Genomic DNA, 22,568 nt, shown 5'->3' with positions numbered 1-22,568 from the left:
CCGGCAGGACGGGAATGGCGTGCGGGGGAACGAGGTCTGCGTGAAGACAACCTTCTATGGCGGGATCGACCATGTCTAGAATGCGACCTAGAGCGGCTTCTTCTGCGGCTTCCTCTCGAGCGGCTTCTCCTGTGGTATGAACGGCTCCGTCTGTGTCTGGAGCGGCTTCTCCTGTGCGAGGACTCTCTTTGTCTTTAAGCAGGCGTTCTTGAGGACCTGGTAGGGCTGACCAATTTAGGCAGCATTAGTAGTGCTCTCTTTTTCGATCTTCACTACTTACCCTCATCTTCCCCCCCCTTACCTATTAGGCTGGCAGTGATCTACTGGGGCAGCAGTCTCCATGGTGAGGGAGTGGACTGGAAACCTGCAGGTAAAACAAGAAGAGATATGCAAAGGACCAAGATTCCTAGGCTAATAGCTGAATAAAGGGCAGCCACATACCTTTGTAGAGCGTCTTGCAGGGAGAAACGAACTGTCTAAGTGCAGTCATCCAGCAGCAGCAATACACAGCTGATGCTGGGTTTTTAAAATCGCCGTCATCGGCGTCGGACACTCGCGCATGTGCAGTAGCCCCGTGGGACACTCGGCGCCATCTTGGAAGCTGGAAAAGGCATAGGAGCGCCCCAAACGATGCACCGCGCATGCGCGAGGACGCCGAGGACGCTCGGCACCCACGGAGGGCAGGATGGAGGACAACAGAGCCCAGCAGACAGGCAGAAACAACTGGTAGGCGGGGAAAGATGGGGAGGGGGGGGAGACCGCTGCACACAACTAAGCCTGTTTAAGGCTTATTTTATGAGGCCAAACCAAAGATTCCCTGGCCATTCCTCCAGCAAGCCTGTTTAAGGCTTTATATGGGTTGCTGCACATGAAGCCTGTTTAAGGCTTATATCGTGGTCAGACAGCAGAGTGAGAAGAGAGAGTGCCCCTGAGACCACCAGAGTGGGGCTACTTCCATTTAGCTCGTTTAGAGGCTGTACAAGAAGGACTTCCACCCAGGAGAGGCTAGAACCTGGCTAGGGCGAAGCGTTAAGGGGGTGCTGATCCCTTGCGGTCCTGACAGGTGAGGAAAAATAAGAGAATACTGGGACGGGTGTCTGCTCATTCATTTATAGCTATGTGGTCCTATCAGGTTGTGGGGGCGGAGTCACAACCCAATGTGTATGCTGCCATGATGCGACAGGAAAGAAAGTTTTTGACAGATTCTGCAGATATAGCTTTTGTTCGTTATTCGCTTTTCTTAGATCAATGTGTTCTGGCTCTGGGATCTCAGTGCCTGCTTACTTTTGGCATAGAGAGACTCTAGATCCCTGATCCCTGGGGGGATCCTCTAGAAGAGAAAAGCAATACTAAGCTCATGTTGAATGCATATGGCCCTAAACACAAGTATCACTTGTTGCAGCATCCAGCTACTGCGTATTTTTAGCCTGTCATAGGTTTTGACTGGTTGCTGGCAGTGCAGCTGGAAGCTGCACCTTTGCCTTTTAGGCCCCTAAAAATGATGTGGGAAAACCATCCCTAGCTAATGAATGTTCAAATGTGGTTTAACAGTTGGATACAATGAGTGAGTGTTGTCACCTTAGGACAGGAAATGGGTTACTGACAGGAAGATAAAAATAAAGGGAAAAAAGCCTGAAGCACTTCTAATGATGGGTAAACTGCAATATAGTAAATGTTTGTTCTTGGGTTTAGATATGCTTTAGGCTGAGTTCACACATATATGCGAATTGGATGCGGATTTCGCTGCATCCAATTCGCATGACAGGCAAGTGTGACCGGCTTATAATGAAGCCAGTTCACACATGTCCGGGACGGCCGTGATCTGGATTGAAAAAAGGGTCCGGTACGTGTTTGGGTCCAGTTCAGGTGTGAATTTAGGCACAAATTCGGACCTGAATCGCACCTGAACTGGTGAACAGACACGCACCGGACCCCAGGCACAAACCTGCAGCCGCATATGTGTGAACCCAGCCTAAAGGATTAAGATAAGTGTTAGAATTCAGGTTTGGGATGTTCTAGCCCCCGTTCACATAGGTGTGACTTCAGGTGCGACATGCGATTTACAAATTTCACCTAATATCTTTCTATGGCACCGTTTTAATAGGTGTGATTCCAAGTAGCGCGATTTGAAAACTAGTTTTTGCACAATTTTTTTGTGATTTCATTTGCGACTTCCATTGACATCTGTGCATGAAATCACCTGCATGTCGGGGTTGCTTTTCAGGAAATGATATGTATACCTGCTTGAAGCCTGGTAAGTTTATTGTGCTTAATGTAGAGATATAAGTAATGTTTCTAGATGAAAAGTGGGAAACCTCAGCTGTTATTATAAAATAAGCACAGCTGGTCAATATGTTTTAATGTGCTTTTAGGTGACCTCAGTGACACTGTTAATCACTAGAGATAGAGAACGTTACTTTAGAGGCCAATGCCTGTTCCATGGCCTGTCACATTTTAATACTGGTGGGTGTGTCATGGGAATGTTGTTTGACCCTTTATAATGACCTCACGGCCATTACAGTGATTTGCTGTACACAGAGGTCGCAGGCACTTGCAGCTGTGTCTGGAAGAGTACAGCAGGGGCAGCAACAGTGTTTGCCTGTTTCACATCAAATGGATACATTGTATTTACACAATACAGAGAGATCATAAGAAAATCAATATACGGTCTCCTATTCATGTTTCTTTACACATGGACCTCTTCTATATCCTATTCTTTCCAAGCCTTTAATAGATTGTAGGGCTATTTAAATCCTCTGGGTTACATCATGTAATAAAAAATAGCACATACCCATGTCACACTCACCGGATACTCGAAGGTCTATGCTGGAGTAGTGAAGTCAGAACCAAAACTAAGCTGAACTGCGGCCAAAAGCTATTTTTTTTTATGTGTGCTGTAAAAATAAATCCACACAAATTAAGTGTGTCCCATATGTCTAGGCTACAGCGTTCTGTACAACTGACCTACACTCCCCCCTGTACAGGGCAGTCAGTGCTGAGACTTACAGTTCTGGCTGGAGTACTCTGATCACAGTGGTTCGCTCACACCCCAGCTCCTCCATTCAGTAAACATTCTTCTCAATAGATGCATTAAGCTCTGAGGTTGGAGGAAGGGTGGATGAATGCCACAATCTCCCCTCCTCTAATCACAGAGGATGAATGCGGTAAAATGGGAAACCAGAAGTGGAAAATGTTTTTTTTTTTATTATACAGTTTATATATGGGGTTTTATAGTGGTTGTAAACATTTTTTACAATAATGAAACAAATCTCTCTACATAAGTTTTACTTGTTTATCTGCAACCCTGCCTTCAAGAGGGCAGAAACATGTCAAAACCTTCCTTCATCTGTCAGGAGCACAGAGGAGGGGGCAGAAAGGCTGCACTAACAGTGTGTGGGAGCTGATTGGAGTAAAGCCCCCCCCCCCTTCACACAGCAGAACTGGGTTCTGAATAGACAACAAATGTATCTTGTGTCAGGAAAACTTCTCAGAAGTTAATTATGCTGATAATAGAGGAACAAAGCACCAGAGAGAAAGGACACTTAGAGCATTGGAGAAAGACAAGTAAACACTACAGATATAGTGTATGTGCTTTGCTTAGATTCCATGACTGAGGATTAAAACCACTTTAAGATAAAAAATGTTTCAGTATGTGTATCGCCTCATCATTCCCCTTATACTTATCTGAGCTTGAGCTTGATCTTGATCCAGCAATGTGCCAGTCTGCAGCGGCTCTCTCCTCATTCCCCGCTCTCACAGGCCTTGCTGAGAGCTGCAGGAGCCATTGGCTCCCGGTGCAGACATACAAATCCTGTAATGAGAGAGCATGGGGTTGGGGCCAAGCCTCTCTGTCTGTGTCTATAGACACAGGCAGCGCGGCTCAGGGAATCGAGTCTGCAGGTGCACCATAACAGGAAGCAGCTTCCTATGGTGGCAAACCGAAAAGAGGAGGAGCCTGGAGTGCTGGCGGAAGATGCAAGATGAGGATTGGGGCCGATCTGTGCAATACCATTGCACAGAGCAGGTAAATATAACATGTTTGCTATTTTAAAAGAAAAAAAATACTTTACAAACACTTTAAACCTTCTTGTTCCTAAAGTGATATTATAGGTTTGCTTGCTATGGGGCACTGGTGCATAATTACTCCCGAGCCCCGCTCTTTTCTTCCATAAGACACATAGAGCCATGGCTCGATCCTGCCCCCTGCTCTCTCCTCATTGGCTCACTGGCTGTGATTGACAGCAGTGGGAGCCACTGGCAACTGCTGCTGTCTCAGCCAATGAGGAGAGAGAGATCCAGGAGAACCGAGGCTCCCGTGCACATCGCTGGATCAAGAGGAGGCTCAGGTGAGTGTTAGGGGGACTGGGGGGGAGCAGCACACAAAAGATTTGAATGCATGAAGGTAAAAAAAAAACCTTTGGTCTTTACAACCACTTTAGCTTTATTTTAAATAAAATTAGGTCTGGCTTAAGGTGTCCCTTTCCATTGGCCAGCAGGACAAGGTATAAGATATTTTCAATCAATTTTGTCATCTGCTGCAGCCAGAAAAGGCCGACTTGTTTGAGTGTATACAGGCGCTAAAGATTCCTTTCCTGTTTCCATGTGACAGTGCCGAGCCACTCATGCGCAACCACCATTGTCACATGAGAGAAGGGGACATAAGTCTCAAGCTCACCCATACCCTGCAGTGCTGGATATTTCAATTTTCTCCTGGTGGCCAAATTGAGCATTGGGGGGAACAAGGAACAGTGAGTATATTCTGCTGGAGGAGGGGAGTGAAGTTAAACCGTTTTATTTTGTTCTGCATGGGCAAGGGAGTCACCTAAAAGCTATTAAAGTGGAAAAAAAGCCTAACTATAACTATTCTTAAAAATGTTCCACCCAACCACTACAAGCAAGCGGGAGCTGTGGAAAAACATGACCGAACCAGTGCTGATTAAAAATAGGTAAGTACACACATCTTTTTTTACACAGAGTAAGGAAGATAGGTGTGTGTGTGAGATATTTTTAAGAATAGTAGGAGTTATGCTTTTCTTACACTTTAGCTAATACCAGGGTCTGTGTCCATGAGGATAAGGAACTTGCACCTTCAACAGGTTCAATAATTCTAGTCTGGCTTGTTGCCCTTAAATATTACAAATTAGGTTCTGATCAAATGAAAGGGCATATTAGATGTTATGTGCTGAAGACCATTGTGGGGAAACAGACTGCCCTGGAATCTCCTGCATGAATGTCTTGTGTGATCACATGACTCCAACTTCCCTGACAATTCTGAAGATTTCTAGGGGTGCGGTAAAGATTTGGTCCTACATGTACAAAGATCAAGTCAGCTGTAACTGAACATATAGTGGTCAGCCAGCAATAATACTGCCTGCTTGACCAGCTTAATGCGCTTCTTGCAACAACACAGCAGGGAAAATTTCCTTGCAATAAAGAGAACTAAAATTCTGATTCTTGTACACATGCCTGGTAGTTACAGACAATAAGCTAGATATGAAAAAGCTGTTAAAAGATTTGTAGTCCTCTTAAAATGATGTAATTTGGCCATTTTATTTCTTCCTGAATACATTTTGACCAAACACTTGCGTAACATTTACATGCCTTTTGCTGCAAGATATCTTTCAATTCCTGATGAATCAAAATGAAACCATGATTACCACAGCAGTTTATCAGCGAATATCATGTTCTCACATGACATAAAACAACGCATGCCAGCCTGAAAGAAGTTCACTTTCTTTATTGCCAGATACCTCAAGTATACCATAAGATGGACCACAAAACAATCCACATTCCTGCTGAGGGGGAAGTGGGGAATTTTTATTGGTTTTATACAAGTTGTGTTTAGACATCTTGTAATCCAAGGCACACATGCATTGTGATGCTCTTTGTGCAGACTTGGGTCTTTTGTCACAGGAAAACTTTCAGAAGATCTTAAACAGGAAAGTTGTAAATTCCACCAAACGAGAATGCCACAGATGGCTGTTTGCAGTGGTGGCACCACGTCTCGTCCAGTGCTGGCCATTACGGAGTTGGCTAGTACAGTAACATTTGACAACATCTGCTTTGCCTCCTATTTTCCCCAATCACTGACCTAGGTTATCTTTGTAAAAGTTAACCACTACCTTTATGGCTCATTCACACTTACGACTGGCATTATTGCTCCTCTGAAAAGGATGGCTTGGAGGCTCCAGGATGCCTATTTTAACCCTTAAAAGACCAAAGTAATAAAGCAATGGTCTTCTGTATAAATAAGTTTAATAAAAGTATTACAAAGCAGTGGCTGGATCCAATGACAATACAAGTGAGTCAGCATTGGCCAAGGGTACACTTATGGGCCAAAGTCTGTAGCTACTACAGAACTTATGCAGAAAAGTGGACAGAGGGCATGAAGTTCTGATCAGTTGTATGCGTAGGATGGAGGATGCGGCCTGCAAAATCAGCAATGGTCTTCTATTCACCTGTCCCACTCTGGAGTTTAGTATAATATATTTCTAGGAGATGTGACTGATCATTGCAGTTATGATTGGTGCTGCTACAGAATAATCAGAAGCCAGCATCAAGTAGTCATGCCCCCAGGGAGGGGAAGATTTTCTTTTTCAAGATTTTCGCTCTCTCATTGACTAGAAGGTGTGTTGAACAAATAGGTCAGATAAACTGGCCTGGTGAGCTTACTGACAAGTAGCTTATAATATGCCTTTCCACCTACAAGAGAGGAGAGGTTGGAAGGTAGTGACTGCTTAACCCTTTAATTGATCTGGGCTTCAGGCTGTAATACTAACCAGCCATTGAACCTGTAGGAAAGATCACCGTTATCAAGGCCAATTTTACAATTAGCACAAAATAGAAAATGCTTCCCTAAACTGGGACCCATTATACAATTTTATAATTCAAATTCCTTTTGATTTACCTTCAACTATGTAGTGCAAGAGCCTGCCTGATTGCATACAAATTGAAAGTGTTTGGGTTGGACCTCAAATTATTATATGGTTTTGGTAATTCTAAAGGAAAATTGCACCAGAAAATTGTATAATGTATACAGTAGCTAACTTAAAGTAGAACTATAGGCAAAACTATTTTTTTTTCATTTAGGATAGAGTAAAGGAGGGTTATAACACCTGTCAGATTTTTTTTTTTTTTTTTGCCATCTATGTCCCACTGCGGAGATATCCCTCCACTTCCTGTCTCATTTCCAAACAGGAATTGAGAGGAAATCCCTGCAAATTAAGGGAATTCATTGGGGACCCCCAGGTCACCAGAACTAGTGTCCCCATTGGAAGATTTCCCTGCTATTACTTTTTGAGGTATAACCCAAAAGTTGGAATTTTCTTTTACTTTCACTTTCAATGATAATAGTAAACAGGACAGGACAAATAGAGAGGGTGAATCTCCTTAAAGTGGAGTTCCACCCAAAATTGGAACTTCCGCTTTAAGTGCAGGTGACCCCCTGACATGCCACATTTGACATGTCATTTTTTTGGGGGAGGAGCGGGTACCCCGTTTTTAAGGACACCCAGCTCCCACTTTCTCCCTGGTGCCGCGGCCACCGGAAGGAAGATCACCTCTCCTCCCCTCCCTGCAATCTTCTGGGACATGTCACAGGAAGGAAGATCACCTCTCCCCCCCTCCCTGCAATCTTCTGGGACATGTCACAGGAAGGAAGATCACCTCTCCCCCCCTCCCTGCAATCTTCTGGGACATGTCACAGGAAGGAAGATCACCTCTCCCCCCCTCCCTGCAATCTTCTGGGACATGTCACAGGTCCCAGAAAATTGCCCGGCCAATCACAGCGCGGCTCGCGCCCGGCTGTGAAGCCATAGCCAGGCGCCCACAGTTACAATGCCGGCACCGCGGAGAGGAGGGGGAGAGGAGCGAGGCTTTGTGTGCCTGCATCGCTGGACTGTGGGACAGGTGAGTGTCTGATTATTAAAAGTCAGCAGCTACAATTTTTGTAGCTGCTGACTTTTAAATGGGTGGAACTCTGCTTTAAGGGGGTCACAGACAGAAATAAAAAGTGACAAGCATTCTAATCCATCTCCACTCTATCCATAACTAATAAAGAAGTTTTGCTTAAGTTATACTTTAAATAATGAGATTAGATTCTATTATTAAAAAAATTCCAATATGCAGGTTAGTGACATTTTATCCACGGTTCACGATGACCAACCTATTCAGCAAAAGTGGCAGTTAGAGTGTTGAGATGAACCATTTACACTGACAGGGTTGATTACAAAGGTCAGTTTTATTACATTTATGTAAAACCTTCTTACCAAAAGAGAAAAAAAAAAACTTTTGCTGCAACTGCTTAAAACTGATCTGGAATTTGCCTTTAATTTATTAGTCAAATCCATCTAAATCTGCCAGTGCACCTAATACTATCCTCTTCCCAGATTGACAATTCAGCTGTCCAAAGGTGTCTCCATTGCTTCTCCATTCAGAATAGAAACATCACCCAGTGAAAAAGAGCCCACAAAATGAATCCCAATGCAGCCAACATATTTAAAGTGGTAGCAAAGTTTTTTTTTTTTAATTGCTGAAAGACAGGATATTTATGCCTGAAAAGACCCTATCAGTCTCTTCTGTCATAAATGCTTCCTCCTGTCTGTCGGCCGTCATGTACACTGAGCTGCGCTTGTACAGCTCAGCGAAAATTTACATCCCGCGCATGCACGGGAGTGACATCACAGGTCAGTTATTCAAGTAGCCGAAGGCACGGAAGGAATACCGGGGCGAAGATGGAAGCGCCTGGGACCCGCTAGATAGATTACAACGCAGCTCTGGAGGGCTCAGTTTGACAGGTAAGTATGCCATAATGTGCTAATATGCTGCCCATACCAGTACATTCTGGCATAACCCACCCTGGGGCCCCTAAAAAGAAATAATAGTGGATTTTACCACCGTTATAAGAATTGGAAAGTTGCAATATATTCATTATTATTGGATTTATTACTACTTTAGACCAAAAAGAGCCTGCTCTGCTGTGCTAATCTCTCTTTGTAAAGACATTTAAATGTACATCAACTACTAGCAACCTGAGGCTCTACAGCAACTAAGGAACTACAAGTTTCAGCATTCCCTTCCAGCCAAGGGTAGGAATGATTAGCCTATAATGTTCTATCATCCATGACCAGTAGCCAGTGCCTTTCTATTTGATGTGTGAAGTTCTGGTCTGCCCTGATATGAAGGTTGAGCAAAGTATACAGTAGTTCTTCAACTCCTGTTTTTTCTAGTTCCACCATAGCCGACGTCACAATAATACACCCAAGCCTGCTGTAGAGGAAAACCACCTATGTCTTTATGGTTACTTCCAAATACCTTTGTAAAGCAGAACATTTTATGAGGGATCTCTTACCTGCCGTGGAATCCTTCCATGGTACCAAGCATGACTGCGTAAATCTTCATTGCTCAGCTTGAGCTCCTCCTCCAATTCCTTCTTCAGCTTGTCAGGGGTCCCTCCATCCATAATATAGCGCTCCTTAGAGAACTGAAAGACACAACAGGTGAGTCTCTCTAGCTGCACTGAGATCACCTGGCTACATTCAGCTCAGCCACACTGCAAACAGGAACTTTCATTTTGTCACTTGTCACATGCTCTGTCACCAGTCCTCTGAGGTGTGGGTGTAGCATTTCCTAAGCCTGCCTGCTTGTGTGATCAAAGGCCGTCATGCAGGATCGGATCCAGGGAGGCAGCACCTGCACCCGTAGATGGCTTGCATTCAAAATTCCCATCTGCCCTTTGTACTGAGTTTATGAGTAGCTGCCCACTGCCTCTTATCATTTAAAGGTTGCACGAGTCATCAACGTCATTGTTAGACAAGTTGGAGTATAATGTTAGTTTAATAAACTCCATCTTCACAGAAGACTTTAAGGCATTGCACTGACATATTTCCTTTTGAAAATTAAATTGCTCATACTAAGGCATCTGACTTTTTCTGTACATCAATACATTTGTATTTCACCCCCCACCAACTTTTATTAACTGCTTTTTTTGACATACATGGAAACTGGTGTGCCTAAAAAATGTTTGCATTGATGCTCCAAATATGAGTTAATATTTAACCACACGGCACACATATACTTCACATAAACATTAACATTATTACTTCTTTCACAGCCTAAGAAACGTGTTGTCATAGCTACAATTTGTTCTGATATTGTGTGAAGGGTTGGTCTAGTGAATGTACAGCTACAATGGGAACCAACCTCTAGTCTCAGATATAGAATCAATAAGAAAAAATGCAAATATGTTGTAGCAGCCGTATATATATCATGTACAGGGATGTTTCCGCTCATTTCTCAACATTTCTAAACAATTTTACAACTCCTTTATAAAATGTATCTGCTATTTTAGGTTTTAAAGCAATATTAAACCCAAAAGCAAACATTTCATAAATTTCGCAACTTACCAATTCCTGGATGTGATGGCTGCATTAGTTTTCTTTTTTTCAGGCTTTTTTTTTTTTTTCACCTGGTGATCTAGCCAGTAAGGCAATGCATAGATGGTAGTTTTTTTTCCGCTCAAACGGCAGGTTGAATGAAAAAAAAACTGACTGGCCTGCAGCGCCGATCAAGCGGCGAATATCTGACGGCACAAGTATACAAAAGTTGATCGGTAGATCGACTTCTGTACAACCTCCCTGCCCATACATGGATCAATCGTTTCGATCCAGCTATGACCAGCTTAAAGCGAAGCTAAACCCAAACGGCAAAGCTCCGCTTGTCTGCCTACGCCCCCCTCTGCTGCCACATTTTGGCACCTCTTGGGGGGGTTTTGACAGATATCCGCTCCCACTTTCAGCTCAGTACGCCACGGCAAAGTGAGCCAGAAGTTTAACCCCCATCCTTCCCTTCGCAGCTGGGCCATTCACAAAGCGCAGTGCAATTTGCACATGCACAGTAGGTAATCGACTGTGAAGCCGTAAAGGTCTCACTGCCAGTTTCCCTTGGCCAAGATGGTGGCACCAGCACCCGAGAGCCGATTCAGGAATTGGCTGGGGAGAGGACACCGCCTATTGCCTGGACAGGTAAGTGCCCTAATAGTAAAAGCAGCTACAGTTTTTTTTTTTTGGGGGGGGGGGGGGGGGGACTCCTCTTTAAGGCCGTTGTTTCTCAAAAAAAAAAAAAAATGTGTTGAGACAAACCATTTAACACTGACAGGGGTGTTTACAATGATCAGCCTTATTTTTATTAATGTAAAACATTTATCCGAAGAGAAATAAAACTGTTGCTGTAACTGTTTGTGTAACTGCAGTTTGGCTTCAATTTATTAGTGTATCTAAATCTGCTAGTACATTGAACACTTCTCTCCCCCCAGATTGACAATTCTGCTGTCCAAAGATGTCTCTGTTGCTCCTTCATCCAGAGTGTGGCACTCTAATACAGGAAGTGTATAAGTGGAAGCTAAAAAAAAAAAAAAACCTAAAAAAAGAAAACAAATGCAGCCATCACATCTAATGACTGGTAAGCTGCAATACAGGGGGTCCCCGGGTTACAAACAAGTTAGGGACTATAGGTTTGTTCTTAAGTTGAATCTGTTTGTAAGTCGGAACAGGTACATTTTTTAAGTGTAGCTCCAGCCAAAAAAAATATTTTTAAGCTTTTTGGATAGCATAGGGAAGGGTTAACACCCCTGTAACATTTGTTTTGCTGTGTGTGCCCCTGTTCAGAAGATTTCACCTCACTTTCTGTCCCAATGACAATTGGATTTTGAAAATTTTGGGTTGTTGTGGAAACAAGCCTTGGTGATAAAGCATCAGTGGAGGTACCTTTTCCCCAAAATAGCTCTTACAGGAGAGAATTTCCCTTCCTAGGGGTAGATTTCCTCTCACTTCCTGTTGTCTCCCTCCGTTTGTAAGTAGGAGTCGTTTGTAAGTCGGATGTTTGTAACTAGGGGACCCCCTGTATATTACATTTTTGGTTTTGGGTTTAATACCGCTTTAAAGCCTTTTAAAACCTACATTGAACATTTAAACATCTAACAGCAGACACCATAAGATGACATCTTATACGTTTATTAGCCAGAAAAGCCTGTTCTGTGCCCCTCTTTACTTTCACTTTATTATTGATACCTGACTTTCTCAGACTTCATGGCCAAACTTTGCCAATTGCCATACCCCTTTTCCAAATAGCATGCTTATAGTAACCACTGAGGTCATCTTATTGGGCAACGGAACAGCAATTGTCATGGCTTAGACTAAAGTGCAGTGGGATCTTGACACTGTACCCTTGTGTATTACATCTCATTAATATTATTTCGGATATGTATGAGTATTATTATTGCATAGCAGTTAAATTACTTAATCCTAAAAGCTTGCAGAGTATCTCACTATATAGAAATATGAATTTAAAGATCTGAACTGTCCTTACATATTACAGTGTACCTTCATCGAGAAAGAGGGTTCTTTTATTATTTTCATTTCTCTTCATTAGTGTACTTCATAAAAAAAACATACTCTTCATAAACACAGCATTGTTCTTAGCTACATAGTTTTGTATAACGTTTAGCAGACATTTAAGAATATACATTCTGAACATCTTTTCTATATTCGTAACATATAGTAAGCAAATCAAATAATTTGGCATTTATATAATGCTTAATAAGTGGTGCCTTTTGTGTTATCAATACTTACATATTAATAGTAGTTCAATATTTATCAATGATTATAGATATTATATATGTATCCTTATTATTCTGGCCTTTAGTGGAAACATCATACATTTAAAGTTTAATATACACAGCTCATATACAGTATCTCACAAAAGTGAGTACACCCCTCACATTTTTGTAAATATTTTATTATATCTTTTCATGTGACAACACTGAAGAAATGACACTTTGCTACAATGTAAAGTAGTGAGTGTACAGCTTGTATAACAGTGTAAATTTGCTGTCCCCTCAAAATAACTCAACACACAGCCATTAATGTCTAATCCGCTAGCAACAAAAGTGAGTCCACCCCTAAGTGAAAATGTTCAAAGTGGGCACAATGTGTCAATATTTTGTGTGGCCACCATTATTTTCCAGCACTGCCTTAACCTTCTTGGGCATGGAGTTCACCAGAGCCTTACAGGTTGCCACTGGAGTCCTCTTCCACTCCTCCATGACCACATCATGGAGCTGGTAGATATTAGAGGCCTTGTGCTCCTCCACCTTCCATTTGAGGATGCCCCACAGATGCTCAATAGGGTTTAGGTCTGGAGACATGCTTGGCCAGTCCATCACCTTTACCATCAGCTTCTTTAGCAAGGCAGTGGTCATCTTGAAGGTGTGTTTGGGGCCGTTATGTTGGAATACTGCCCTGCGGCCCAGTCTCCGAAGGGAGGACATCATGCTCTGCTTCAGTATGTCACAGTACATGTTGGCATTCATGGTCTCCTCAATGAACTGTAGCTCCCCAGTGGCGGCAGCACTCATGCAGCCCCAGACCATGACACCCCCACCACCATGCTTGACTGTAGGCAAGACACACTTGTCTTTGTACTCCTCACGTGCTTGCCGCCACGCACGCTTGACACCATCTGAACCAAATACGTTTATCTTGGTCTCATCAGACCACAGGACATGGTTCCAGTAATCCATGTCTTTAGTCTGCTTGTCTTCAGCAAACTGTTTACGGGCTTTCTTGTGCATCATCTTTAGAAGAGGCTTCTTTCTGGGATGACAACTATGCAGACCAATTTGATGCAGTGTGCGTCGTATGGTCTGAGCACTGACAGGCTGACCCCCCACCCCTTCAACCTCTGCAGCAATGCTGGCAGCACTCATATGTCTATTTCCCAAAGACAACCTCTGGATATGATGCTGAGCACGTGCACTCAACTTCTTTGGTCGACCATGGCGAGGCCTGTTCTGAGTGGAAACTGTCCTGTTAAACCACTGTATGGCCTTGGCCACCGTGCTGCAGCTCATTTTCAGAGTCTTGGCAATCTTCTTTAGCCTAGGCCATCTTTATGTAGAGCAACATTTCTTTTTTTCAGATCCTCAGAGAGTTCTTTGTTGAACTTCCAGTGACCAGTATGAGAGAGTGAGAGCGATAACATCAAATTTAACACACCTGCTCCCGATTCACACCCGAGACCCTCTAATTGGGCCCAATTTGGACATTTTCACTTAGGGGTGAACTCACTTTTGTTGCCAGCGGTTTAGACATTAATGGCTGTGTGTTGAATTATTTGGAGGGGACAGCAATTTTACACTGCTATACAAGCTGTACATCCACTACTTTACATTGTAGCAAAGTGTCATTTATGCAGTGTTGTCACATGAAAAGATATTATAAAATATTCACAAAAATGTGAGGGGTGTATTCGCCTTCGTGAAATACTGTATATATACACACACATATATATATATATATATATATATATATATATATATATATAACTAAGCAGCATGTAGCTTTGTAGGTCGAGGTAACAAAGGTTCCATGACAAAAATTCAATAACATTTTCTGACCTTAGCATGAAGAAGAGTGGTTTTAATGCCAAGACAGTTGTCTTCTAACCATGATGTGAGGGAGTCTTATCAAGACAAGAAGAACTATCGTTCTTGGCAAAATGTAATACAATTACATGGTGGTATTACTACCTGATTTTTGGAGGTAATTCAAGGACACACACATGGTAAATAATATAAATAGGGCCTGCAAGACCATATTTCTTTGAACTTGCCTGAATTGCTTGTTGCCAGCTGGCCAATTGAACCTACTTCATTGGAGCTCCTGCCTGGTGTCATCCTTTTTATGATTTACAACATTTCTTGGACTGCAATCCATGGACTTTATAGGCACCAAAACACAAGCTTTTTATGTTAGATTACAAGGTTTTTATAATGCACCAATAAAAACATAAAACACAAGATTGGAACATATCTTGTACCCTTTGTCGATTAGGATCGGAACCCTAAAGTAGTGCTGTGTAATTAGTACAGACAGAAAGTCATATACTTTTAGCAAATATCTCAGGGGAATATCACCATCCATTCACACAAGCTCAATATGTTTCTTGTAGTTTCCTCTTCTTAGGATCAGAAGGTGCAGAATTAGAAACACTACAAGGAATTGGCTAAAGAGGAAGCCACATTGGTGACATTACACAAGAGGAACAGTGCACTAACAATAGGGCCAGATACAACAATACAGAGCAGCAGATATTAAGCAAGCATAAAACTCAATCATTATTACGCACAAATCATATATCATATCATCAGAAAAAGTCTGCTATATCCAACAGTGGTAACAGTATTGAAAGATATTAGAGCCAATGCCACCAAGGTCATAAATAAGCGTTGCAAAAAAGTCTCAAACCGCTTGTGCTATTGTATGGGCCCCCATGCAAGAAGTACAATATTGGCATTCCCCATAAGCCACAATACAAACTTCTGTCCAAAAGAATCTGTGTAGTAACCTCCGCCTTACATGGGGTCCCCGTGTGTTGTGGTGCCCATAAAAGTCCATGGAAGGTGGTCCAAGAATTTTTGAATATATATATATATATATATATATATATATATATATATATACACAGTATATATATATTAGGACTAATTTATTGTTTGTCCATACAAGCATCCACATTGCCACCCAGTGCGGAAAAAAATGGCAATCAAAGTTAGTAGTGGACATCTGGTGGTATTTAGATCTTTAAAAGAGTCACATGGAATACTCACATGCAGTGATCAACCCAGAGAAAGATAATACAATGTTCTATGGTCTTTTGCATAGGGCTGAACTTTATTAAATAAGGTAAAGAGCAACAGGCAAAGTACCTTGTCAACCAATTCAAGACTAAATCAGATCTACCTGCCTGGAATTTGCATGTTCTCCCTGTGCCTGTGTGGGTTTCCTCTGGGTACTCCAGTTTCATCTCACTCTCCAAAGACATGATGGTAATGGTGATGATTAATTGGCTCCTGTCTAAATTGGCCCTAGTATGTGTATATATGAATGTGAGTTAGGAACGTTAGATTGTAAACTCCTTGAGGACAGGGAATGTGAATGTGCAATACATATATGTGAAATGCTAAGTAAATTGACGGCGCTATACAAGTACCTGAAATAAATAAATATCAGCTATATTAGATAGCTGCGGATCATGTTTAGTATTCCCCTTCAAATAAGCCCATTTGATGACCCATCCCTAGCTCTGAATAGGATCTGCAGTTTAACATCACGTGTTCATAATTTGATCCTTAAACATGGTATAACAAAAATAAACAGGGGGAAGTGTTTTGTGATGGGTGTCACCTTTTAAGTAAGTTATCGGGTGTGCGAAATAGCAGGTTCACAAGTTCACTTAATATAGGCATTGCCTTTGCCCAGTAAACCACTGGCTATTTTCTCTCTTGATATGATGATATTGTGTTGCAAGGAGCGGAGTCTCAGCTCAAGATCTGCTAAACAGCTGCAGACCAAACTTGCTCAGCATATTTTACGGATAAGTTATTGAGATGACAACAGGCTTCACTGATGGTGTTACCGATTGGGGAAAGATCACAGGAGGGCCTCAGAATTTTCAGCACACTGTTACCTCAGCTGACGTCTAGGTGTCGCCTGCAAATTATCTGGGTGGGTGGGCCATCACTGGAAGACACTCTCTACAGGGGGCCACCTTCCACAGACAATACAAACTGCAATAATAATTAATTATCCTATAGCAAGGCTGCAAACATAGCCATAAGAGAGAATGTTATGGGGCCCTTTAGCCCTGAGATCCAGGTATAGTCTAATAATTGCTTCTTTTTAGGCAGCAAAAGCAAATTTTAGGCTCTAGAATAGATCCTAGAATAAGATCATATGATCCTATGAACTCAGGTTCTATTAAGACATCTCCCAAACAATGATTTGTATTGGAATATGTATAGTTGATTTTAAATTGTTGTGTATAAGAAAAATATTTCCCATTCATTTCCCATTCATGCCTCTGACTGCACATTACTCCACATTTATTTCACTTTGAATGACCTCTTAACAAGCTCCGACACACTAAAAACATACCTGCTACTTTTGCTCAATGCACTGTAACACAACACAATGCAAGTATCAATATTTTATTTGTTTGCCAGGGTGCCTTAGGCTTGATTCACACCTATGCATTTTTAGTGCTTTTTGCATTTTGCAGATTTGCACTACAGTCCATTTAACATGGTTTCCTATAGAACACATTCTGTAGAGCAAATTTGCAAAATGCAAAAAGCACTTAAAATGCATAGGTGTGTATCAGGCCTAAGGCTCGATTCACACCTATGCATGTTGCTTTTGAGCGTTTTTGGAGGGTTTTTTTTCATGCCTGCCACGTTTTTGAGCAGCGTTTTAGCGGCGTTTTTGCCGCGATTTGCGTTTTTTTTTTTTTTTTTTTTACATTTTTTTTTTACAGTCTAAAAAAAATTTTAAAAAAATTAAAAAAAAAAAAAAAAAAAAAACGGCAAAAACGCATCAAAAACGGTGCAAAAACGGTGCAAAAACGGTGCACTTGCGTTTTTGATGCTTGTCCATTGAAATCCATTACAAGCAAAATGCTGCTTTTTGCATAAAAAAAAGTCCCCGACCCTTTCCAAAAATGCAGAGAAACAAAAAGGCATTGATGTGAACATGTTCCATAGGAACCCATGTTAAAAAATTCCCGTGCATTTCTGCAAAATGCAAAATGCATCAAAAAACGCGCTAGTGTGAATGGAGCCTTATAGAATGAAGGTAACACACCAGTTTAAAAATACACAGGGCTGTAGTGTGTTGCTTTGATGCGCTTACTATGGACGAAAAGATCTAAGGCTCCATTCACACTAGCGCGGTTTTTTGATGCATTTTGCATTTTGCAGAAATGCATGGGAATTTTTTAACATGGGTTCCTATGGAACATGTTCACATCAATGCTTTTTTGTTTCTCTGCATTTTTGGAAAGGGTCAGGGACTTTTTTTCATGCAAAATGCAGCGTTTTGCATGTAATAGAATTCAATGGACAAGCATCAAAAATGCAAGTGCACCGTTTTTGGTGCGTTTTTGATGCGTTTTTGCCGTTTTTTTTTTTTTTTAATTTTTTTTTTAATTTTTTTTAAGACTGTAAAAAAAAAAAAACTGTAAAAAAAAAAAAAAAAAAAAAACGCAAAACGCAAATCGCGGCAAAAATGCTGCTCAAAAACGTGGCAAGCATGAAAAAAAAACCTCCAAAAACGCTCAAAAGCAACATGCATAGGTGTGAATCGAGCCTTAGGCCTGGTTCACACCTATGCAGGTTGCAGTTTGCATATTCCAGGTGCATTTTGCGTTTTTCAATACACATTTTTGATCCATTGTAGTCTATGGAACCAAAAACCAGAAAAGAGTCCTGGCACTTTCCATAAAATGCACAGATGTGAACATGACCCACAGGAAACCATGTTAAATGGACTGTAATGTGTTTCTGCAAAACTGAAAATGCACTAATGAACCAGGCCTTAATCCAGCCTAAAAAATAGCACAGTTGCTTAGTAATTAGCAAGGTTGCCAATTAGATGCAATTGCTGTAACCATTATGAGAGAGCCCTTCTCTCCCTGTTTCATGTTCGATTTACTGTACATACCAGAGACTACAGTAGAAGGGTGACAGACATGGCACAGCCAAAAACCCAGTCTAGAGCAGCCTTTTTCATCCAGGGTGCCCTCAGGTTTCTTCAGAGGTGTCTTGGCAAAAGCATAGCTTCCAACTGTCCCTGATTTGGAAAAAAGTCCCTCTGTCCCTCTTTCCTCCTTATTTGTCCCTTATTTTGGTCTGATCTATATAGTTGTATATAAAATGCACTTTTTATCTTTGCATTTGTAAATTTCAAAAGCCAGTATAAAGGAATAGTAGTGGTAAAAAAGTCATACCCCTTCATACTTTTTGCTAATAGGTGTCCCTAGTTCTCATCTCAAATAGTTGAGAGGAATGCAAAATGCGTAAAAATTGCCCAAGACCTGTATAGAAGCCAGTGGGTGGATCAAAGGTTGGTGCCATGGAAGTCGGCTAAAACATACATTGTTTTATTAATGCAGGTGAACAACAGTTAAAAAGTCAACGTGTTTTGGACATCAGGATTTAATCATTGCTAGTTACACATAACAGGTTCTCACTGTGCACCATTACAACCTTTTAGCTGCTGGTGTTCTAAAAACCAGTGATTTCAATGGTTGATAAGGAGGACATTGGGTGCCTGCACATCCTTGTTTGCCCCTCCCCTGCCTCTTTCCTTCAGCACTGGGGACACATTAGCTGAAGGAGGGAGCAAAACTGAGGCAGAAGAGAAACATTGGAATACCAGCCAGTACCAGTGTGTAAAGGTGGATTTTCTTCAGAAGATAAAAATCACCTCCAGTGTTGGGAGTCCTACATGTGTGGATGTTGCTGCATTATGTAAATCTATTACTTTAACATTTTAGAATGGGATGCCCCGAGATGTGCATAATTTTAAAGGGTGCATTGACTAAAAAAAGGTGGAGAACCACTGCTCTAGAGAAACACCTAAAGCCAGAGAATGCACAGAATAACCTTCCTCTGAAAATTCTAGTTAGCTGGTTTGATTCTGATTGCACCACTTCATACCTTCTAAATGAATGATCTAAGAACAAGTAAACAGATGGCGAAAGCCAAAGTCCTTATGCAGTGCCTCGAAAAAGTATTCATACCCCTCGAAAAGTTTCACATGTTGGCATGTTACAACCAAAAATGTAAATATATTTTATTGGGACTTTATGTGATAGACCAACACAAAGTGAAGTGGAAGGAAAATGATACATGGTTTTCAATTTTTTTTTACAAATAAATATTTGAAAAGTGTGGTGTGCATTTGAGTCAATACTTTGTAGAACCACCTTTCGCTTCAATTACAGCTGCAAGTCTTTTTGGGGATGTCTCTACCAGCCTTGCACCTCTAAAGAGTGACATTTTTGCCCATTCTTCTTTGCAAAATAGCTCAAGCTCTGTCAGATTGGATGGAGAACGTCTGTGAACAGCAAATTTCAAGTCTTGCCATGGATTCTCAATTGGATTTAGGTCTGGACTGACTGGGATATTCTAACATATGAATATGCTTTGATATAAACCATTCCATTGTAGCTCTGGCTGTATGTTTAGGGTAGTTGTCCTGCCTAAAGGTGAACCGCTGCCCAAGTCGCAAGTCTTTTGCAGACTCTCACAGGTTTTCCTGTACGATTGCCCTGTATTTGGCTCCGTCCATATTCCCTTCAACTCAAGAGAAAAGCATCCCACAACATGATGCTGCCACCACCATGTTTCACAGTGGGGATGTTGTGTTCATAGTGATGTGCAGTGTTCGTTTTTCGCCATACATAGCGTTTTATACAAAAACACTCCACACTTTTCAGAAATGTATTTGTAAAAAATTTTGAAAACCATTTATCATTTTCCTTCCACTTCACAATTATGTGCCACGTTGTGTTGGTCTATCACATAAAATCCCAATAAAATACATTTAGGTTTTTGATTGTAAAATGACAAAATATGGAAAATTGTAAGGGGTATGAATACTTTTTCAAGACACTGTATGCCCGATTCTCCTGGAACTTGGACTCAAAGTAAGAGGATGAATATGGCAGCCAGACCACCAGCATTTTCAGAAGTAGCGCTCTGCAGCTGCAGTTGCTATTTTTGTCACATGACAGGTTTCATTTTAGCTCCTGAGACACACACAAGGACACTTTATTCCACAGCACTAACCTGTATATATAAGAGTTTGGGCACACCTAATAAAAGGTAAATATTCAGGTTTTCATTTTTTAGTGGTCACTCCATCAGGACCAAATCAAAAATCTGTAAATATTCATCCATTTCTTGTGTGTAGAAATATATAAGTATGGCCAATGTAATGTGGGGGAAGGGGAATTTAAAATCATTTTTAGGAGACATTACCAGGCTGAGAAATAGGTCGTTTTGATCTAGTAATGTATGTGAAATTGCTAATGCAAAATGACAGATCCACTTTAATCCTTCTGTTAACTAATAATCATGTTCCAGTTACCAGTGTTGGATGTGAAGGCACACAATGAGGTCTTTAACAAAAAGCTTAAGAATATGGAAAGTGTAATGAGAGGATTTTGCAGCTTACATTAGTTTTACATGAGCCAGCTCTGAAGCCATGAGAGTTCACCTAATTAGGGAAAAACTGCATGCAACGCCTCACATTTTTGTAAATATTTTATTCTATCTTTTCATGTGACAACACTGAAGAAATGACACTTTGCTACAATGTAAAGTAGTGAGTGTACAGCTTGTATAACAGTGTAAATTTGCTGTCCCCTCAAAATAACTCAACACACAGCCATTAATGTCTAAACCGCTGGCAACAAAGGTGAGTACACCCCTAAGTGAAAATGACCAAGTTGGGCCCAAAGTGTCAATATTATGCTGCCTCTCTGATTAATGCCCTCCTTGCCCGGTCCGTGAGTTTTGGTGTGCGGCCGTCTCTTGGCAGGTTTGCTGTTGTGCCATGTTCTTTCCATTTGGTTATGATAGATTTGATGGTGCCCCTAGGGATCATTAAGGATTTGGATTTTTTTTTATAACCCAACCCTGACTTGTACTTCTCAACAACATTGTCCCTTACTTGTTTGGAGAGTTCCTTGGTCTTCATGGTAGTGTTTGGTTAGTGGTGCCGCTTGCTTAGGTGCTGCAGCCTCTGGGGCCTTTCAAAAAGGTGTGTATATGTAATGACAGATCATGTGACACTTAGATTGCACACAGGTGGACATCATTTCACTAATTATGTGACTTCTGAAGGTAATAGGTTGCACCAGAGCTTTTTATGGGCTCCGTAACAAAGGGGGTGAATACATACGCACATGCCAATTATCAGTTTTTTATTTCTGAAACATAGTTTTATGTATATATTTTTCTAATTTTACTTCACCAACTTAGACTATTGTGTTCCGATCCATCACTTATAATTCAGATTAAAAAAACATTGAACTAAAAGCTGTAATGTAACAAAATAGGTAAAAAGCCAAGGGGGTGAATACTCTTGAAAGACACTATATATTATATATATTATATTATATAATATAATATATATATATATATATATATATATATATATATATATATATATATATATACATACACACACACATATATATTATATATATTATCAAGTGTATAAAATATATATATATATAATATACAGTGTATACACTCTTCTTTGATAGGACCACCTTCTGAATATTTTTTCAAAATTTTATATGTACCTGTGGCTCTGGAGATTATATGCAGCTGGAGGGCACAGGCACACTGTCCATCCCCACTGCTTGGCAAGCTGTGAAACGCTAGGAGATAACGGCTGCATTTGGATGGGACTTGGCAATGCACCCTATGTATGTTTACAGCTGTATGTGCCCAGGAATAAATGCCCAGAAAGCAGCAGCCTACCGACTACCCTAAACAGAAGTACTGCTGAGTGCACCGCCAAGACTCATCCAGCCCATGGAGCTATCAGACTCTCATAGAGATTGACAGGTTGCCAGCAGTGGAACTGGATGCTGCACCTGTGCCCCCCAGCCGCACATAAATGCTGGAGTCTCGTGCACCAGGGCTACACACCCAGTGT

General features: G+C 41.3%; 1 protein-coding gene across 2 annotated transcripts in view; it reads right to left on the bottom strand.

Moving 5' to 3' along the window:
* The window catches only part of BCAR3 (BCAR3 adaptor protein, NSP family member), a 197,030-nt gene that overhangs the window by 37,327 nt on the left and 137,135 nt on the right, over positions 1–22,568 (bottom strand). For both annotated transcript variants that reach the window (XM_073593116.1, XM_073593117.1), the window contains one exon: positions 9,350–9,481. In XM_073593116.1, coding sequence (XP_073449217.1) covers positions 9,350–9,481 — 132 coding nt within the window. The remainder of the gene's footprint in view (positions 1–9,349; positions 9,482–22,568) is intronic.

This window comes from Aquarana catesbeiana, linkage group LG07 (genome assembly GCF_042186555.1).
Source record: "Aquarana catesbeiana isolate 2022-GZ linkage group LG07, ASM4218655v1, whole genome shotgun sequence".
Lineage (NCBI taxonomy): Eukaryota > Metazoa > Chordata > Amphibia > Anura > Ranidae > Aquarana > Aquarana catesbeiana.
Note: the sequence above shows the minus strand (reverse complement) of the source record. Positions and strands in the feature narration are given on the sequence as shown.